At 54.3% G+C, this 15,013-nt stretch overlaps 1 protein-coding gene across 2 annotated transcripts; it reads left to right on the forward strand.

Moving 5' to 3' along the window:
- Nucleotides 1-405: 405 nt before the first annotated feature.
- INTS15 (integrator complex subunit 15) lies at nt 406-14,900 on the forward strand. 2 transcript variants are annotated; one of them, XM_019422561.2, is made up of 6 exons: nt 406-841; nt 1,385-1,606; nt 3,947-4,112; nt 8,776-9,300; nt 10,300-10,339; nt 14,152-14,900. In XM_019422561.2, exons 1-6 carry the CDS (start codon nt 680-682, stop codon nt 14,351-14,353), a joined length of 1,317 nt encoding a protein of 438 aa, XP_019278106.1. In that variant the 5' UTR covers nt 406-679; the 3' UTR covers nt 14,354-14,900. The 2 variants fall into 2 exon arrangements, with proteins under 2 accessions (XP_019278106.1, XP_019278105.1); XM_019422560.2 differs by having other exon boundaries at nt 407-871.
- Nucleotides 14,901-15,013: the final 113 nt, after the last annotated feature.

Here is a 15,013-nt window from a genome sequence, read left to right on the forward strand (position 1 = left end):
AAGGGGGCATCATTTGTCACTGCGGCGCCAAGAGTTCCGGAGTAGACGTAATCTTTACAATGAACTGCCAAGGCCTGAGCTACGGCTCAGCACACCGGCCTACCTTACAGGTGGGAAAGCGCGGTCAAATCCAATCCAATAGGCTTTGAGCGCCGCGCAGAGGAAGCAAGGGGAACTTCTCGTCTTGCGCGCGGGCGAGCGAAGCGCAAAGTCCAATGAGCGTTCAGTGGCGGGTGCGGCGGCCCAGCGAGCCCCTGCAGGACCCACGGGCGGTCGCGGGGCCCGGGGGCGGGGCCTGAGGGGCGGGGCGTACCTCCGCGCGGGCCGGCCGAGCCGCCAGGTGGCGCCCTCCCGAGAGCCCGGGCCTCGCCGCGGCCCGCGCTTGGCCCCTGCGGGCCGCCGTCGCCGCGCTCGGCATTCCGCCGCCGTTCGGCCCCGCGGCGTCGGGCTCCCGCTGCCCTCGGTGGCGCCGCAGTCGCACAGCCGGGCGCCCGCTGGCCGGCGGCGGCGATGGCCCCCTGAGCAGGACGGAGCGGGAGCGGCGGACGGGCGGGCGCCGGGGTCGGCGGGCAGAGGTCGTGTCGCGGCCTCTTTGTCTCGGCGGCGGCGGGCGCGCCCGCGGGGCCCGGGGCGGAAGTGCGGACGCGCTCTGGACGCCCCGGGCCGCAGCGGCCGCACCATGAGCGACATCCGCCACTCGCTGCTGCGCCGCGACGCGCTGAGCGCCGCCAAGGAGGTGCTGTACCACCTGGACATCTACTTCAGCAGCCAGCTGCAGAGCGCGCCGCTGCCCATCGTGGACAAGGGCCCCGTGGAGCTGCTCGAGGAGTTCGTGTTCCAGGTGCCCAAGGAGCGCGGCGCGCAGCCCAAGGTGCGGCGGGCGGCCGGGATGCCCGCGTCCGCGACGAGGAAACTCCCGCTCCTTTTCCGCCTCTCGAGGTGGCAAGCATTTGCCAAACCACAGACCCGCTTGCTGTCTCAGGCTCCGTTCTCGCCCTTGGCCGTGCTCCTTTACAGCAGCCCAGATCCACCTTCTCTGGCGTCCTGAGCATTGCTCAGCCGTGTGCCTGTTTTGCGGGGCGTGCGACAGCCAGGTGTCAGTAGTGCTACAGGGAGAGACGTTAAAGGCCCGTAACCGAGAGTCTTAAACCGCTGTAGGTCATCCTGAGTCCACCCAGGATGATGTACGATTCTGTATAGTGACGTTTCCCGAGATTAACAGAGTTCTGCCCCCTGGGACCCGGCCTTTAGAGGGGTGAACAGTTCCCTGGGCAGGGGGGGGGGGTGGGGTGGGGAATAGTATTTTTCCTGTTTTCTTACTCTACGAATTAACGCATCTGTTGAAGCTAAATTTTTTATCTTTTTTCTTGGATTTGTTTTACAGAGGTTGAATTCACTTCAGGAGCTCCAACTTCTTGAAATCATGTGCAATTATTTCCAGGAGCAAACCAAGGACTCTGTCCGGCAGATTATTTTCTCATCCCTTTTCAGCCCCCAAGGGAACAAGGCTGATGACAGCCGGATGAGCTTGTTGGGAAAACTGGTGTCCATGGCGGTGGCTGTTTGTCGGATCCCAGTGTTGGAGTGTGCAGCCTCCTGGCTCCAGGTACTTCTCTAGAAAGAGCCTTCTGAGAGCCTCTGAAGAGGAGTTTAGTGTCAGGAATTTTCCCTTGTTTGGATTTCAGGAGAGGCCTTTTCTATATGTTATCTCCTCCGTGTTGCTACCCGGCACGCTGATAGCCTCCTCCTATGTTTATAGACAGGTAGTATCCCTTCTTGAGAAAATAATAGTTTGGAGTGGTAAATGGATTTGAGAAGAAAAAAAAGTTCCATCTTCAGAACAAGTGAAAAATCATTTTCCTTAGTTGAATATGGTAAGTTAGTATTCTGAAAACAGCTACACATGTAGCCTCCAAGATAGGATTTTTTGTTTGTTTAAAGGTCATTATAAGTTAAATTATACACTTGGGTCAGTAAGCACGTAACTTGTTTTGCATTGTTCCAGGGTGACATTGCAAAGATGATGGCTCTCCCAATGGATATGGACAGAAGAGCCGTTTTTAAATATCAAAGGAAAAGATGTATATTTACAATAGATTTTGTGTTAGCTGGTACTTTGAAAGATTCATTTTGTTTTGCGTTTTGTTACTCAAGAGTCTTTCAGGGGCACCTGGGTGGCTCAGTCAGTTGAGCGGCCGACTTCAGCTCAGGTCATGATCTCGCGGTCCGTGGGTTCGAGCCCCGCGTCGGGCTCTGTGCTGACAGCTCGGAGCCTGGAGCCTGTTTCGGATTCTGTGTCTCCCTCTCTCTCTGACCCTCCCCCGTTCATGCTCTGTCTCTCCCTGTCTCAAAAATAAATAAAATGTTAAAAAAAAAAAATTAAAAAAAAAAAAAAAAGAGTCTTTCAGAAACTGATAATCTACTTAGAGTAATTCTTTAAAAAAATTTTTAACATTTATTTGTTTCTGAGAGGCAGAGACAGAGCACAAGCTGGGCAGGGGCAGGGAGAGAGGGAGACACAGAATCCAAACCAGGCTCCAGGCTCTGAGCTGTCAGCACAGAGCCTGATGTGGGGCTTGAGCCCATGAACCGTGAGATCATGACCTGAGCCAAAGTTGGACACTTAACTGACTAAGCCACCCAGGTGCCCCTAGAGTAATTATTAATCAGAACTTTGCTTAACATGATTCTCTATTAAGCTAACAGAATTTACCACGTTCAGTTTCACAGACCTGCTTAATTCTCAAGTATTTGAAATCATTTGGGGTTGTTTCCCCCTCCCCAGTTTATGTAGATGTTTTGCTTGAATTCTGTTTATCCTCAGAATTTGGTTAGAAACATATATAGTGGTCTCTGTAGCACACAGGTAAGCTTCAGTGGAATCTATATGTTCATTCTCACCAGTCTGACTTCTGGGGAATGTGAACTGATGGTGTGTGCTGTATTTAATCTCACAATTACCTCTATCCCTTGGTAACTTAGTGAAGTCAGGCTTAGCCCCCTGTAATTCATTACATAATTTCCCATTTATCTCTCCTGATGCTATTGTGCTGGCTTTTTGGCAAAATAAAAGCAGATGTCAATGGCAGGGTCTTGGTGGCTTGAGTCAGGGATCGTCACCACCACCAACCCTCCACCCCCAGGGGTGAGTGGCTACCACTCCCTGCTAGGGAAGGTAGCGTTGGCCGGTTTGAGGTTGTGGGGGCAAATTTCAGCCTGAGGGAACAATCTGGCACGCTCTCTCCTTGCAGTTTCCCCTCTAGGCCACAGTTGGCCCTTGGAACTAGAACATCCTGAGCAGCTGTTGAATGTGGCCCTAGCTACACATCGGCCTCTGAGTGGGAAGGAAAAAGGCAGGAGAGGCTGGTGATACAGGATTTGAAAGAATCACGGGAACCCATAAGGATAGGATTGTAAGAGAAAGTGAGACAGCACTGCTCTAAATCACATGATAGCTCACAAACTCTCCTCAAGCTCTTCAAAGTGGTAGCCACCGTTCATTTCTGCCTTTGGAGTCTTACCTGTCAGGTCCCAAAAGTTGTCATTTCCTCCTCTGAAGTCCGAGGTGATCTTCACTAACTGCACTTCAAAGCAGGGGTCAGCAGGCCTTTTGTGTAAAGGGCAAGACAGGAAATAGTTGAGGCTCTGCGATCACACAGAGTGTTTCACAACCACTCAACTCTGTCCTGGTAGCATAGGAGCTGCCTTACACAACAGGCAAGCAGATGAGCAGATACACGTCTCTGACTTACAAAAACCGGGGACAGGATGGATTTGGTCCGTGGGCTTTTGCTTGCCAAGCCCTGCTTCGCAGTTAGCTGTGAACATCTTTATCTCCTCTGGGAAGTGGATGTGCCCGTTCTGGGGGGGTCTTCCCCGTGTGTACGTGGTTGTAGCCTCCCAGCTCACGACACCTGTAGTCACGTGGACTGTGGCTTCTTTCCAGCGGACGCCGGTGGTCTACTGCGTGAGGTTAGCCAGGGCCCTGGTGGACGACTACTGCTGTCTGGTGCCCGGATCCGTGCAGACGCTGAAGCAGATATTCAGTGCCAGCCCTCGCTTCTGCTGCCAGTTCATCACGTCTGTCACTGCGCTCTATGACCTGTCGTCAGGTAAACCTTAAACAGCTTGTTGCTCTCAACAAGTTCAGTTCTTGGCCACTTTCGTGTCCCCTCAAACACCCAGGTAAAATGTCTAGTGAATGCTTTGGCGTTTTTGTTTGTTTCCTTCTGAAATGTGTGTTTTATTTTTGGCTGAAAGTGAAGGAAGTGGGCCACCCTGACTTCTGGAACTTGCTAGCAGGGAGCTTTCCGTAGTCATTCCCTCTTGCCTGGTTCGGAGTGGTCCGAGGGGCAGACGGCCTAAAAAACGCTAGGGTCAGATGTCTGGGGAAGTCATGGCTTTCTCCCCAGGCAGGATTTGCTTCGTTATCCCTCACTGTTATTTTGAAACATAACAAAACTTCGGGAAAGTTACAAGATTATTGTAAGTTGTAAGACTCCCGCCTGGGTTCACCACCTGTTAACATTTGCCATGTTTCTCTCCTCCTTTCTTCCTCTCTTTCTCTGCCCCTCTCTCACACTCACTCACAAGTACTGGTTTTTCCTGAACTTTTGAGGGTTTGTTACTAACGTCTTGTACTAAGTCCTTAAATATGTATCTTTCTCCCAGGAACAAGAACGTTCCCTTACTTAACCAAGATACTGTTATCACGCCTAAGAAACTAAATATTGAGGGAACAGTATTTTCTCTTATATAGCCTATGTTCAGATTTCCTTGGTCATCTCAATAATAACCTCTCCCCCATCCCCCCAGAGGTCCGGAGAATTCAGGATTCCATCAGGGATCATACATTATACATGGCTGTTACGTCATTTTGGCCCTTTCAAATCTTGAACAGATGAAGCATTTTAAAAAGTCTCTTTGACATTGGCTTTTTTTTTTTTTTTAACATTTATTCATTTTTGAGAGACAGAGTACAAGCAGGGGAGGGGTAGAGAGAGAGGGAGGCACAGAATCCGAAGCAGGCTCCAGGCTCTGAGCTGTCAGCACGCAGCCCGACGTGGGGCTCGAACTCACAAACCGCGAGATCATGACCTGAGCCAAAGTCGGACGCTTAACCGACCGAGCCACCCAGGTGCCCCCTGACACTGATGTTTTGTTAGAGCTCAGACCTGTTGTTCTGCAGAATATCCCTCAATTTAGATTTATCTGGTCGTTTCCTTGTGCAAGATTCGACTTCAACATTTTTGGCAACAGTCCCACCGAGGTGGTGACGTGTTCTCAGCCTGTTGCATGAGGAGGCTCGAGTGCCGCTTCTGTTGTGAGGTTCCTGAGGCCTCCTCAGGGAGATGTCGGGTGAAGTTCTCCGGGCAGCCAGTAGATGGCATTTGACTTCAACTGGGAGGAGCCCGTGTGCCCCGTCCCCCCCCAGCGTCAGAGCCCTCTGGTCCAGTCATTTTCTGCAGACTCCAAATCAAGAAAACCAGTATCAACCTCTCCGGTTGAGCTGGAGTGGGAGTCTCAGACCCACACTCACTGGGCTCTGCTGCCTTCTTTCCTCCCCAGGGGTGACTTCCGGGGAACACGGGTTGACAAACAGGGCTTTGTGGAGCAAACAGGGCTCTGTCCTTGCGTGACCCCTATGGCTCATGTGAGCCCCTGGACAGGGGCTGCGGCCCTGGGTTTCCACATGGGAAAGTTTTGGACCTCATCCTGGTGAGCAGTTTTTCTGCAGAAAAGCCTGCTTTTCTGCTTCAGGTTCCTCCTCCTTTGCCCTCCGCTCTTGCTGCTCAGAGGGCCGACCAACAGTCTCCTATTCTGGTCTGAAGCCTAAACCAGCAGCTGGAGAGCCTTCAACGACATTTCTGCTTCTGTACAGCCCAGCAGCACCCTCAGTATATACTTGGACCTTTATTTCCGCCCCCCTTGCTGCTCAGCTTTTCCGTTCTCTTGAGAAAGCTCGCGTGGACGTAGTGTGGACGTTGACATGTGTATCATGGTCACATGCGCTTTCTGCCTTTTCTGTCACGGCAGCGTGCCCCTGGGACTAGGGCAGGTCTTGTGAGCGGTGCCCTGCGGCTGGAGTGGGATTCTCCCTGGCGCTCTCCTGCAGAGGCTTCCTCAGAGCGTTGGATAGCTGGGAACAGTAGTCGGGCCCTTAGTTTTCCCATAGGAATGATTTAATTCAACCCTTTGTGTAGCTTCCCGGTTGATCAGTGATTCCACGCCATCAAGGACGGAAATTGACCTTAACACTGGGAACAGATTAGCGTGGAAAAGGAGGCAACGTTCAGAGAATACCGCCAGTGTTCTAGAATGGACGTGAGACATGGTATTTTTCTCTTAAGCCAGTTTGCCAGTCTGATATGTCAGCGATTTTTGGTTTTTTTTACAACTGCCTTATGGGGGTATGATTGACGTACAAAAAGCTGTACATTTCTAACGTATACCCCCTGGTGAGTCTGGACATAGGGAGGTCGCCGGGCACCCAGCAGTGGCGCGGTGGCCCTGGCGGGTGGACCTGGAGTCCACGGTCAGAATGGTGACCGCTGTCGCTCTTGGGAGCCTTCCTGGGGAGTCTGTGCCTTCCAGCCCACAGGATGGAAGAAACTCCCCTAAGGAGACAGAACCTTGTCTTGCCCGGATGGTGCAGACAAGCTGGGTCTCTGAGTAGGACGGTTCGCTCGAGTCCACACACACACTGCACACGCGGGGCACACACACCTCCCTCAGGCTCTCAGAGGTGCCTCAGCGTGTGTGTGTGTGTGTGTGTGTGTGTGTGTGTGTGTGTGTGTGTGTGTCGGGCAGGAGGGGTGGCGTGCCGGACAAGAAGGTGTGAAATTGGCGTTCCCTCTCAGGGGTGATAAAGGGGCCACACACAGGGTCCCCCTCCCCCCCCCCCCCACACACACACATTTTGCCAAGTAAAGGCTGCGGACGACATTTCATGACAGAAGGGCAGGGCACAGTTTTAACTGCAGAGCAGAAGGCATGATCTCAGGGAAGAAAGCCCTGGTCCCTTGAGAAAGAGCAGCTGGAGACTCCACGCACACGTGTCTCGCTCGCCTCACGCTCTCCTGTCTCGTGCTCGGCTCCGGCCTCAGCGTCCTGGACGGGCTTCTGTCATCTTTAGCGCTCCTCCAGCTGAGGGCTCGACAGCCCCAGAGACAGGAGGCCGGACACCCACTCCCGTGCTCGCAGACGACCCCAGGGCTTTGTGCACCAGCCCCAGGATGGCAGTGCGGCCAGCTGGTTAAGAGCCAGGCCACCTGAAGCCGGATCTGGGCTGGCCTCATACTTAAAAACTTTTTAAAAAATATTTATTTATTTTTGAGAGAGAGAGAAAGACAGAGTGTGCGAGTGGGGGAGGGGCAGAGAGAGAGAGGGAGACACAGAATCTGAAGCAGACTCCAGGCTCTGAGCTGTCAGCACAGAGCCTGATGCGGGGCTCGAACTCACAAACCGTGAGATCATGACCTGAGCTGAAGTCAGACGCTTGACTGACTGAGCCACCCAGGCTCCCCAAAGCTTTTTTTTTTTTTTTTTAATGGACCTCAGGTACACAGAATTTGATTATTCATCATCCTTGGTCTGTGATACTTAATTTTTTTTTAATGTTTATTTATTTTTGGGAGAGACAGAGACAGAATGCAAGTGGGTTAGGGGCAGAGAGAGAGGGAGACACGGAATCCAAAGTAGGCTCCAGGCTCTGAGCTGTCAGCACAGAGCCCGACATGGGGCTCGAACTCACGAACCGTGAGAGCATGACCTGAACCAAAGTCGGATGCTCAACCGACTGAGCCACCCAGGCACCCCATACTCATTTTTTTTTTTTAACTTTTTAAGGTTTATTTATTTTTGAGAGAAAGAGACAGTGTGTGAGCCAGAGATGGGCAGAGAGAGAGGGAGACACAGAACCCGAAGCAGGGTCTAGGCTTCGAGCTGTCAGCACAGAGCCTGACATAGTGCTCCAACTCATGAACTACAAGATCATGTCCTGAGCCAGAGTCGGACACTTAAACCAACTGAGCCACCCAGGCGCCCCTGACCTCATACTTTTAGTGAGTCCTGGGGAAGTGACTTAACATCGTCGTGCCTCAGTTTCCTCATCCGTTCTATAATAGGTGGCTTGTTTGAGGAGTGAGTTAATCTGTGTAAAGGATTTAGAACAGTGCCTGGCCCATCGCAAAACCAGAAGGAATGTCAACATTTATTTTTATTGCTCTTCTCTGTCCAGGCTATGGAACGTGCAGGGTCTCCAGGGTCATGGCAGGTCAGGCTTTGCTTAGACAAAGATTCCAGATTTGGGGCTGGGATGGCTCTTGGTAGCTGACTGACCACAGACCGCACTCTGAACTGTTCTGTGAAGGCCACTGTAGCCGTCACAGGAGACAAAAGCTACTCTCCGGGAAGGGATGGGGGTCTGGCGGTAGTTTGGGACATAAAGAGTGTGCAGATGTATTTACATTGACCCATGGGATGAACTTCAGGGCATTGGAGGAGTTCTAGGGAAGTGTCGATTTAACAGACATTTTTTTGAACCTCACTGTGGCCAGACAGTCCTGGCTCCGGGGCTACACATTGGCCGGGACCAGGGTCTCAGCCCTCACGGAGGGGACATTCTGGGAAGGGGGACGGAAAATAGGTAGGCGGAGCACGTAGCGTGAACGTCAGGTGCTGCTGAGCTGTGTGCACTTCGGGGTCCGTCTCCCGCTATCCGCTTACGTCACTGGGGCCGCACACCCACCTGACTTACGGCTTCTTTGTTGGCAGATGACCTCATCCCACCGTTGGACTTGCTCGAGATGATTGTCAGCTGGCTTTTTGAGGACCCGAGGTTGATTCTCATCACTTTTTTAAATACCCCGATTGCCGCCAACCTCCCAATAGGATTTTTAGAGCTCACGCCGCTCACTGGATTGATCCGCTGGTGTGTGAAGGCCCCTCTGGCTTATAAACGGAAGAAGAAGCCCTCCTTGTCCAACGGGCACGTCGCCACCAAAGTTACAAAGGACTCGGGAGGGATGGACAGAGACCCCCACCTCCTGTACTCGAAACTCCACCTCAACGTCCTCCAGGTCCTCATGATGCTGCAGGTGCACTTAACCGAGAAGAATCTTTATGGGCGCCTGGGGCTCGTCCTGTTTGACCACATGGTCCCACTGGTGGAGGAGATCAACAGGTTGGCGGATGAACTGAACCCCCTAAACGCCTCCCAGGAGATCGAGCTCTCTCTGGACCGGCTGGCGCAGGCCCTGCAGGTGGCCATGGCCTCCGGGGCCCTGCTGTGCACGAGAGGTGAGGACTCCCTCGCCCGGACCCTCCTGGAAGGAAAATAGGGACTCCTGGACCAGTGCTGCTCTCTGCCCCTTCACAGCTTCTCTCCTCGTAGCGTGAGGGACGAGGGCAAAGTTGCACAGCTTCCCCAGGTAGAACACTGACTGTGATGTCTGAGTGTCTCCTGGCCGCTTTGCCCAGGAGCAGGGACCCTTTGGGAGTGAGGATGATCCCTCACCGTCTCTGCTCACAGAGAACCCTTTCTTTTCCTGCGTCCTTTTTTTATTGAGGCGTACATTACCTACCACGGTGCACAGGTTCAAGTGCGCAAAACATTCCCTTCACCTGCATCCAGGTCCCTGATTCTCCACTGCGGTGCTGGCCTCTCCCAGTGTCTCGTAGAACTTGTGCTTGTTTAGTGACTGTGGGCTTACAGAAGTGGCCTGTGGCCCCAGCTGGCGCTCATGTGATACGTTTCCCACTCGGCACTCTTGGGACACCTGGGCCATCTGCTCTGCTCAGTGAGAGCCTTGCCACTGGAGCCTTTCCCAGCCACCTGCCAGATTGCCAGTAGACCTGCCCCTTCTCCTGAGGCATGTACTCTTTTGGGGGCCTCATTGTTAAAGCAAGAACTGAAGGAAGAGAGAACGCAGGGTTTTTTTTGTTTTGTTTTGTTTTTTTAAGTCTGTTTTGAGAGAGACAGAGACCACATGAGTTGGGGAGGGGCAGAGAGAGTGGAGAGAGAGAGAATCCCAAGTAGGTTCTGTGCTGCCAGCGCAGAGCCTGATGCAGGGCTCAAACCCACGAGGCCGTGAGATTGACCTGAGCTGAAACCATGAGTTGGCCACTTAATCAACTGAGCCGCTCAGGCGCCCCGAGAGACTGCAGTTTCTGAGTGGTGATGGGAAAAGGCAGTACAGGCACTATTGCTCTCTTACCGGTGTCCTTGAAAAGAACTCAGTGAACATTTCACCTTGTTGTCTCCAGTCTGTTCCTGATCATGCGTCTCCTTGATTTCAGATGACCTGAGAACCCTGTGCTCCAGGCTGCCCCATAATAAGTAAGTGCCCTCTCAAATAATTCTAGCTGGGCGGGGGCGGGCTGGACATCTTGTCCTGGCTTCCTGGATAGGACAGCCAGCTTCCTGGCTTCCGTGTGTAGGGAGCTGCCAAAGGACCCGATGATAAGTGGGGAGTGAGATAGCATGACCCACGTGAGAGAGCAACTCGAGGAGATGCGGCCACCTTGCCTGGGAGTCCAGGAAAGAAACCTGAGCAAGCTCGGAGCCATTTACCGCTCGCTTAAATTAGCGCACGTGTTTTGTGGTGACTCCCGGCGTCCATGCGTGTGTTGTTGGTGGTATTGTGGGTTGCGCGGCCCTCCGGGAAACACTTCAGAGCCCTGGCCTAGGGCACAGCGTGGCAGTTAGGCCTTGTCGATGGATGGCACTGACTGGGTTCTGAGCATGGGTCTAACTGGTTTTCTGTGCTGCTCGGGCATTCCCTTCACCTGTTTCTGAGCCTCCGTTTCCTCCTCTGTAAAGTTGGCCTGGGGAGGGGGCGGGTAATTCGCCTGTGCCCGGGGTTGGAGGAAGGATCAAATGTGTTGGTGCTTGTAAACTTCCAGGCCGAGTCCCTGGCTCGTGGGAATCTGCCCGTAAATGGTGGCTATTGTCATGATTTGGGGGTGGTGGCGATGACAGAGGTGAGGAGCGGGAGCTGTGTGGTCACAGCTTCTGGGGGAGAGTCCAGGCTGCTGCTTGCTGTCTGAATGACCTTCGGCAAGTTCCTTATCTCCCACTGCCTTGTTTTGATGTAAAATCAAAAAAATAACAATACCTGCCTCTTGTCTGCTCCCCTCACCTCTCCTGCCCCGCCCCTGAGGTAGGATTTTTGCGAAGATTAGAGTAAAAACTCAGTGCTTGGAACAGGCCTTGGTGTGTACCAAGTATCTAAGAAGTATTAGCTGCTGTTGCTCTTACTGTTATACTCAGGCATGTCGCTTGATGTGATTAGTTTCACTGACTCTAAGAAGCAGAAGCCAAGGGTGCAAAAATGTTTCATGCAAATACAGCATCACTAGTAGCAAAAAGCTAGAAGCAATCTAACAGTCCCAAAGCACAGGGATCCCTAGTAAATTAGTAGTGATACATCAGAAGGGCAGAAATCATGTATCCACTGAAAAGAGTAATTCTGGCGTCCTGGTGAGGAAATGTTACAGTTGAAGGCAGAACTCCCGCCACCGCGGCAGTGTGCACAGGGACAGAAAAGAGTCAGTGAAGCCGGTAGGATTACTAACACTCTTCTTTCTTTAGATCGTCAGGGGCCGGGGCTCCAGGGCTGGCGTTGGCAGGCAGTGTGGATGGAGGGTGCGCGAACCCGCCGCCTGTGCTCACGGCTGCCCAGGGCCTGGCCCGCCATCGCCGCCAGGGCCGGTGCGCCTGGGCACATGTGGCAGACCAGTAACCGGGATCGGCCAAAGGCCAGCTCGTGGGCTGATGGCGAGAGTGGTTGCAGCCTGAGGTCTGCGTCCCCGTGTGTGGTTGGGGACTCCGTGTCAGACCCTGCAGCGAGGGGCGGCTTCCGTCAGGTGTCTGGGTAGATCCGAAAACCGAGTATATCTGAGTATCTGAGTATCTGAGTATATCTGAGTATCTGAGTATCTGAGTGCGATGGCTCCTGGTGAAGTAGAACCGTCCTGCTTGAGATACTCTGTCAACAGCATGGACAGCTGTCCAGAGGGCCACCTTTCCCTCAAGAGCCCATACTGTTCCTTTCTTGCCCCCACCCCCACCCCTGGGTGTAGGAAAATTCCCTGGCATCTGAAGACGTTGTTTGTATAAATAGGTATCTTCCTGCCCCTCTTCCAATAATCCCGTTGTAGTATTTCTCTTCTTTGTGCACAGCTCTTATTTCATATCTAATGTTTTTAGGGCATTAAAATGATGACAGGGTTTAAATCCCTTATCACCTCAGCATTATCGCTAGAGGTCCCCATTGGAACCCCGGTGGAACTTAACAGCCGGCGCTAGGCCCTGCCCTCCTGGCACATACCGGACGGGCAGCCTGGCACCGATGCACGCAGAGGACTTGTAGTCACTTGGAAACTTTCTTTGACTTGTGATAGTGTTTTTTCTGTTGTCTTTCTGAATAGACTGGAAACTTCTTGAAACCCATTTTATCTCTGGCATAGTATGCAGGTTCAAATGAATGTATGACCTAAATTTTGCCCCTGTAACACCCTCCTTAGATTTATTTGTTTGCTTATTTTGATTGAATTCCTCACCCCGAGTTAGAAAAAAATAGTAACATAAATGAAAAGGGGCTCAGAAGAGCTTCAGGCCAGGCACCAGCTTTTTTCCTGACCTCGGCTTACTTTCTGAGCTCCTCCCGTGGGCTCTGGGCACCAGACTTTATACCAGGGGCGGGGGGGTGGACAGGGGGAGCGGCAGTGACGGTCAGTCTGCAGACGACTTAGCCCCCACCTGTCAGAGCTCCAGGTAGCTGGCTGACAGTAGCCAGGGCAGGGTGGCCTGGGGTTGCTCCTGGACCCAGCAGGGCAGTGTGAGGGAGAGACAAGGAAGTCCTGAGTGTGAATGGTTGATGATGTGGACTGCAGACACAGAACCCAGTTGAGGCATGGCCTTGGGGTGTAGCTAGGAAAGCGAGAGCAGAGCCAGTCTGTCCCACGCAGAGGCCAGGGGAGAGAGGGGAGAGGCCAGGCTGGGGAAGGAGGCCTCCGTCCTGAAGAGGAGAGGGCCAGAGAAGCTTCTCTGATTCCGGCGTTAACTGGGTGGGTGATTGGGTATTTGGTGCTAACTGCAGGGTGTGGGCGGGCTAAGGCCTGGAAGCTCCTGATGTGGGAAAGTTAGCAATCTTTGCTGGTCTCTCTGGGAGGGAATGTGGGGTGGCGAAGATAGGACTGATCAGAGGGAACTCTTCAGGGAGATCCAGAAGGGACCAACACTGGAAACTGAAGGGGATTCCAGGAGGGAGACCCAGGCCATGGATGTCCCGAACCACAGAGAGGAGAGCACAGGGCGGAGAAGGTGCGGGGCACCTGGGGCTTGGGGCGGTGGTGGGCGGGAGGGTGTTGGGGAAGGAGTGATGGGGTATGAAGAGTAGGGCTGGAGTGTGGCTGTCACCCCGGAGTGAAGGAGCAAGTGAGCAGGAGGGTTGGAGCCTCCTGGTGGGGGTGGGGGAGGTGGCCCCTGAAGGTGGGAAAGGGCTGGGTCCCGGCCTGGGCCATCCCAGGGGCAGGGCCATCGTGGGGGCGGGGCCTACCCTATTTAGGGCGGAGTCTATGAAAGACCTGCTTTCTAGTGGCTGTGCTTGGAATTCAGCGGAGACTCAGTCACTACGCATGACTCTGTGGCCCGCCGTCCTTCGTGCCATCGGGCCTTGGTCACGATCCTCCTAAGTGTACACTTGGGGCTGAACCGGATGTGGGAGTCCCCAGGCCACAGACACTGAGGCTGTGCCCAGAGCTCCTGGGGACTGTAAGCCTCGTGCAGACCCTCCCTCCGCAGTCTTCTCGCCGTCCCACCTCCGGCACCCACTTTGTGGTTTCTCCGATGCGATGCCACAGGATCCTCTCCTGGGGGGGGGGGGGGGGGTCACCGTCTCAATCCTGCCACCTCCAGGTCACTTCTGCCGCTGTTCCCCAGCCACAAGCCGCCCCCATGCAACGCGTTTTCACAGATCTCCATGCCCAGAAACGTGCAGGCTCTGGACCTGCAGCTGGTGCCCCTCCTGGCGCTCGCGCGAGGCCACCGCCGATCCAGGCCTTCTGTCCTTCCCGGCCGCAGCACATCCACGAGTGGACGGGCCCGCCCAGCCGCCGCACACCTAACCCTTGTCCTTGTATTTGCAGCCTGCTCCAGCTGGTGATCTCGGGCCCGGTGCAGCAGGCGCCCCACGCGGCGCTCCCCCCAGGCTTCTACCCTCACATCCACACGCCCCCGCTGGGCTACGGGGCTGTGCCGGCCCACCCCGCCGCCCACCCCGCGCTGCCCACGCACCCGGGCCACACCTTCATCTCGGGCATGACGTTCCCGTTCAGGCCCATCCGCTAGGCCGGCCCCGCGTGCCGCCAAGTGGCAGTGTGCCTTCCGCCGGGGCCGGAGGAAGCCTTCCAGAGAAAGGGGGAGCCACCCCATAGAAGAGGACCTTTGGGGGGCAGCCGGCGGCCCCCCTCCCCGCCCCTCAGCGGCAGGACTGTCTTGGTGCGGAAGCTGCGCGGCGTGGGGAAGTCCGGGTGCCTCCCGCCCGGGTGACGGTCGCAGGAGTCCAGACCGGATGGATGGAAGGAAGAAGGCGTGCCGAGTGGGATGGGCGTCCCCAGTGCCGATTCCGCCAGCCCGAGGGCCTGTGTGGCATTTCAGATGCGCCGGGAGCCCGAGCGGCCGGGCACGGGTGTCACGAGCAGCCTTTGCAGGTCCGTTTGGCTTCTCTGCTTGTGAAGGTGGCGGGTCCCTGTCCCCAGGGTCTCCAGTAGCTCCGAGAGCTCGACGCTGGGTGGGGGACCCGGCCAGGGCCGCCCTCACCGCCGAGGAGCTTCTCTGTTTTATTGGGGTCTAAATTTTCCTTTCATATGTTCAAATAAATTTTTTCTAAACTGTTTTATAGAGTTTATGGAATGTATTCTTAAAACTTAGGAAACGTGAGGGGCGCCTGGGTGGCTCAGTTGATCAAGCGTCCGACTTCAGCTCAGGTCATGATCTCAGGGTTCGTGG

Source organism: Panthera pardus, unplaced genomic scaffold (assembly GCF_024362965.1).
Source record: "Panthera pardus isolate Hobbes unplaced genomic scaffold, ASM2436296v1 HiC_scaffold_4, whole genome shotgun sequence".
In the NCBI taxonomy this organism is placed as follows: Eukaryota; Metazoa; Chordata; class Mammalia; order Carnivora; family Felidae; genus Panthera; species Panthera pardus.